We start from the raw sequence: 5431 nt of genomic DNA, 5'->3' as shown, positions 1-5431 counted from the left end.
AGCCTAATATTATTAAGTAGGCCCTCACATCTGTCGCCATCTCCTGGTATCAGTGACGGTCATGTTGAAGGTCGTTTCCCCTTTAAAATGTTTTGGAGACTGTCGATGCTGTTCTGTCTGGAGCTGTGAGGAGAGGAGGGAGGGAGGAGAGGGGGTAACTCAGTATGACATATAGGCTGTTCACACGCAGGACAAAAACCCGCAGAGGACACATGCGTTTTTCACCATGTAGAAGGAAATAGACGGACTGACTCAGTTTCATCTTCAAACTTTCAAACAGCATGTATCAGTATCCTGGGCTGCTGTGACTGACGTATTCGGATTTCTCCGCAGAAATAAAAAATAAAAACGCAGGTAAGCTTGCAGTTTCAGGCTGTCACGCATCAGGGCTTTGTGCGCGACGCTGCGTCGAGGTCTTTTTTGCAGAGATGAACTTTGTATCTTGTACAGTGAGCTCACATTACAGTTATAATGTTTCGGATATGAGAGTGGATTCCAGCGGTTTGCACGCCATACAGCAGGTCACTGTAAACAAACAGAGCAAACGTGCGGCTGCTTTTCAGCACCAAGGACAGACTGGAGACTGCTGCGTAGTTTGAAACCAAAAGCTTCTGCCAGAGGTTCAAAAATAGCTTCACTGTCCTCTGTTTGACTTAAACATGTACTAATGTCAGTTTATTAACGAAGAGCATATTTAAATCTTCAAGGTAAAAAATCAGGGGGATAGATTGCTTGTGGACCAGTTTTTTTTTTTTTCTGTTTTCCTAGACACCACAGGGGCTTCTGTAATCTCCTGTCAGACAGAAATACACCTTGACTCACAATATACAAGTCAGAGAATAAGAATCAAAAAGTCAAAATGTCATTTTATCAGTAGAATGAATGATGAGTAGGTGTGAGGATGAGTCATTACAGATATGTGTCAAGTCAGTCTTATTTGTTTCTATTAGACCCTTGGTTCAGGAAAGGAAAAAAACTCCCACCAAAACACTCACAAAAGACAGACATGCTATAGATGATGTGTAGGCTAGATAGATAGATAGATAGATAGATAGATAGATAGATAGATAGATAGATAGATAGATAGATAGATAGATAGATGGATAGATAGATTAACTAAATTACCATATGGAAAATCAGGATCACATTACTTAGACAAATGCAAACATAGGCTATTTGAAAACAGGCAAAAGGCTGCTGAGTTAAGTATGGAGATGCTTCAGATGTGCGTTACAAATGGGTTCATGAAAAAACAATTACTCTTTGTCAGAGGACAAGCTATGACACTGCCGGAGTTCCCTTTATTTTATTCACAATCCAGAAGGAACTCCAACAGTGTAAATAGTGTAAAAAAAAGCTGTTTGGTTCATAACACTGATAAAATGACAGCACTGCACATGCATTAACACGGTCAGGACTCTACCAGCTATCAGTCTGTTTGAGCTATAACTTGGAGATTCTCAAAATAGTGTATGAATGTGTGAGTATTTCTGCTTTATCGTCTGCAAAAAGTGAACTATCTCAGTTCTCAGTTCTTAGTTTAGAACATGTTCATGTCCCCATCTGTTTCTGTATTTTGAGACTGTAGTATGTTCAGGTGTCTGTTTGTGTCAATTTTGTCTGTTCAGTCCGTGTTTCAGTGCCGTGCTCTGTTTTCTGTTTTGTTTTGTAGTTGTCTGCGTTCGCTGTCTGCGTCTAGTTTTGCTTCCCGTTCTGTTTTATTATCTACCCCTCCTCTGTGTTCCCACCCCACTCGTTTACTATGGTATTTAATGCCTGTGTTCAGTTCACTCCCTGCCATCATTGCCTTGTTGTGTCATGTCATTTTGAGCAAGTTTTCTGCCTGTAAGGTCCTTTTTTGGATTTTCAGTATTTGGATTGTTTGAACTGTTAGTTACTTTTGGTTTTCCTGGGCTCTGCCTTGCTTGCTGTGAGTACAGTACACTTTAAATAAATGGTCAGAACACATCCGGTCAGCTCTAGTGTCTTGTACTCAGCAAAAACCTGACATCTGCATAAACTGTGCCAAAAAAATCTAGTTTAATCCACTGATTGATGGACGGACTATCTAACTGTTTTACAGGAGCAGAAAATGGCAGCTGCAGACGTCCTCTACTTCACTTTGTGGATCGCCACAGTCTTCGCCACCGGACTTGGATGCCCTGAGCTCTGTACCTGCTCAGATAAATACGGCCGCCATTTTGCTGAATGCTCCTACAAAGACTTGACTGAAGTACCAGATGGGTTGCCTCCTAATGTGACAACTGTGAGTCTCTCCGCAAACAAGATCAGTTTGATACCATTGGGGAGCTTCGACAATGTCACCCGTGTGACGTCGCTTTGGATGGCCCACAATGAGATTGTCACTATCGAACAAGGGAGCCTCACGCCTTTAGTTCATCTGCGTAACTTTGACATCAGCCACAATAAAATTGGAGACTTCCCTTGGGAGGATCTGCTGAACCTCACAGGCCTGCAACTGTTGAAGATGAACCACAATGAGATGGTCCACCTACCGAGGGACGCCTTCTCCAACCTCAAAGACCTGAGGTCCCTGCGACTCAACAATAACAAATTTTTAACCATAGTTGAAGGGACGTTTGAGGGTTTGATGTCTCTATCCCATTTGCAGATTTATAAAAATCCCTTTGCATGCACCTGCTCCCTTGACTGGCTCAGAGACTGGATTTCAACAACCACCGTCACAGTTCCTGAGAAGGATTTGATCACTTGTGCATCTCCAGAGAAACTTAGAGGGAAAGTGATCGGAAAATTACCCGAGTCAAAGTGCACAAGCACAAATGTCACAATACGAACTGAGCCAACTATTCACAACACAACTTTCTATGAGGGCAGTTCATTGGTCTTGACTTGTGAATTCACAGGAAATCCAAAGCCCCTGGTCATGTGGAATATTTGCAGCAAAAGCCAGAAGCAAGAGCTGGCTTTGTCGTTCACTGAGGATGACTCAGCAGAATCAAATGCAGACTCCTCACTGTCCCATAATCCTGTCAAAGTCTATAATAACGGGACTCTTATCATTTCACACCTCAGGAAGGAAGACGGCGGCAACTACAGCTGCTCGGCCACGAATGAATTTGGAAGAGCTGAGGATTCAGTGTCAGTGGAGGTCGTGGCTTTACCAAAACCAACACCTGCAAAACCAATGACCACAACCACACCTACTTACACTCAAACTCACCAATCTATACAACAGAGAACAGACAAACCATCTGTTTTTGATTCTGCGCATCTGACTGATTTAAAGAGAAAAGACAACATGAACATCGTGCCCACTTTCCCGCCCACTGTGGAGATCAGTTCGCAGTCTTCTGAGGAGGCAACAAGCTATCCATCACATGCTAGTAAATGTGGCTTGACGGCTAATACGAGATACATTTCCAGACATGTCTTTAACGGGAGCCTGGATGACATCAAGCAGTACACATTTGACTTTGGTGTCATTGCGTTAGGGGTGTCAGAAACAGAGGTGACAGTGCGACTCAATCCTCTTCTCATACACAGAGACAAGAGCGCCGACCGGCAGAGCTTCCACACTGACAGTGAAGAGAATCAAGGCCTTTCAGGTGTTTCTGAAAATGTCCAGTCAAATGGCTTGTATCTGTGCGTCACTGCCGACCGCAAACACTCAGCTGTGCAGTGGTCGAGGATCAAAGAGGGCGTCAACACGTATCTGTTTAGTGGTTTACGCCCTGGCACCAACTACTCCCTGTGTCTGACCTACAGAGGGGAGGACTGTGACGTCCAGGTGCTGTTCACCACCAGGAGGAGGGTACCCAACCTGCTCATCATCATCTCGGTCAGCATCTGCCTCCTGACCATGTCTACTGTGCCTCTCCTCGGAGCAACATGCTTCCACCTGGTGTACAAATACCGCAGCAAGACCTACAAGCTGATCCTGAAGGCCAAAGACCAGTATCACATGGAGAGGAACCTCGGCACTAACTTTAACATCCACGCGTCTCACACCGAATCTCAGAGGAAGATTAACGGCAGCCAGCTGGACGAGGAGGAGGGGGAGATGGATACAGAGAGTGGAGACGGTGAGAGAGAGGCAGATACAGAAGAAAGTGTCATGACTGAGTCCTTTACTTTGTCCCAGTGCAGGGGGAATTTAGACAACTGTGAGGTAGGATCTGAGTATAGTGATAGGTTGCCTTTAGGAGCGGAAGCTGTGACTATTATAAGCAACTACAAATATCCAAATCAGTAATTGTTGACTATCTGACATTATATTATTTGCAGCTTTCTTTTGCATTTGGTTAAAGGGTAAAACAGGTTTTTTATTTCATTTTGTGCCAATGGTTTAGGATCCCTTTAGGCAGCCGAGAAATATTGCTTTGTTTGACAGTGGTCTGACAAGACTCCAAACACATTTACTTGCTTTAAACCACAGCTCAGGCTGCATCATTCAGTAACCCGACAGGCTGCCAGCTGCCAGGCTCTATCGATTGTCAGTGGATGTTTTCCAGATAGACCTTTTGGTGAAAGCTGAACTAGGCCAGGGTTAGGCCCTGTTAACCTTGTTACACATCCTTTTTTCTAGCTGGAAATATCACAGCTTGTTTCCTCCTTTTCTGTCATACATTCATGTATACTTCTATAAACGACACAAGAAAGCAAAAGTATAACCAGCAGAGAGAAAAACTGAGCGCTCAGCCTCAAAATTATTCATTCAATGCCTGTGCAGCTTCATATTTTATTAAATATTATCAGTTATGTGATTCAGCCAGAGCCTTCCTCAGAGCATGATAGTGTTTAAATGAACTGTTTGACATTTTGGGAAATGTGCTTTTTTGCTTTCTTGCAGAGGGTTAGATGACAAACATCAATAGCACTCATGTCTGTCCAGTAAATACGCAGCTACAGCCAGCAACCTTTTAGCTTAGCTTGGCACAAAGACTGTAAACAGGGGAAAACTGTGGACAAACTGGCTTAATACAAAAGCACACAAAATATAGAAAATAATGTGTATCTTGATCCAGATCTGCAATAGATGTTTGTCACATTTCATTAAAATCTGTTAAGAGTTGTTAGAGATACACTATATAGAAAAAAGTACCAGGACCTGGTTAAACCTGTTCGTAGTAAACAGCTAGTTAGTAAAAACATGACAAGACAGACATAATGGGGTTACTATGAAGATCAAATGTTAAATCAAATGAAACAAAACTTGTATCACATGTGACATGCCTGAGCTGTTTTTTCATGGTGTCGTCTTTCTTAAGGGGAATCCTGATGCTACAACATATAATTTTAGACAGCAGTTCTTCTAGCAGTTTGTCTTTGTCCCTTTCCTCTTTCAATATGACAATGCCCCCCCCCCCAATGCCCCACAAAGCCAGCTCCATAAAGAAATGGTTTCCTATCCAATACCTGCAACACCTGGATGAACTATAGCGGAGATTGT

At 43.1% G+C, this 5431-nt stretch overlaps 1 protein-coding gene across 1 annotated transcript; it reads left to right on the top strand.

The window, feature by feature from the left end:
- Positions 1–246: 246 nt before the first annotated feature.
- Positions 247–4526, top strand: LOC123959078 (immunoglobulin superfamily containing leucine-rich repeat protein 2-like). Its single transcript, XM_046032942.1, has 2 exons — positions 247–354; positions 2084–4526. The coding sequence occupies exon 2, from the start codon at positions 2093–2095 to the stop codon at positions 4232–4234; it is 2142 nt and encodes a 713-aa protein (XP_045888898.1). The 5' UTR covers positions 247–354; positions 2084–2092; the 3' UTR covers positions 4235–4526.
- Positions 4527–5431: the final 905 nt, after the last annotated feature.

This window comes from Micropterus dolomieu, linkage group LG20, assembly GCF_021292245.1.
Source record: "Micropterus dolomieu isolate WLL.071019.BEF.003 ecotype Adirondacks linkage group LG20, ASM2129224v1, whole genome shotgun sequence".
NCBI classification, from domain to species: domain Eukaryota; kingdom Metazoa; phylum Chordata; class Actinopteri; order Centrarchiformes; family Centrarchidae; genus Micropterus; species Micropterus dolomieu.
This window is presented reverse-complemented; position numbering and strand designations above follow the sequence as displayed.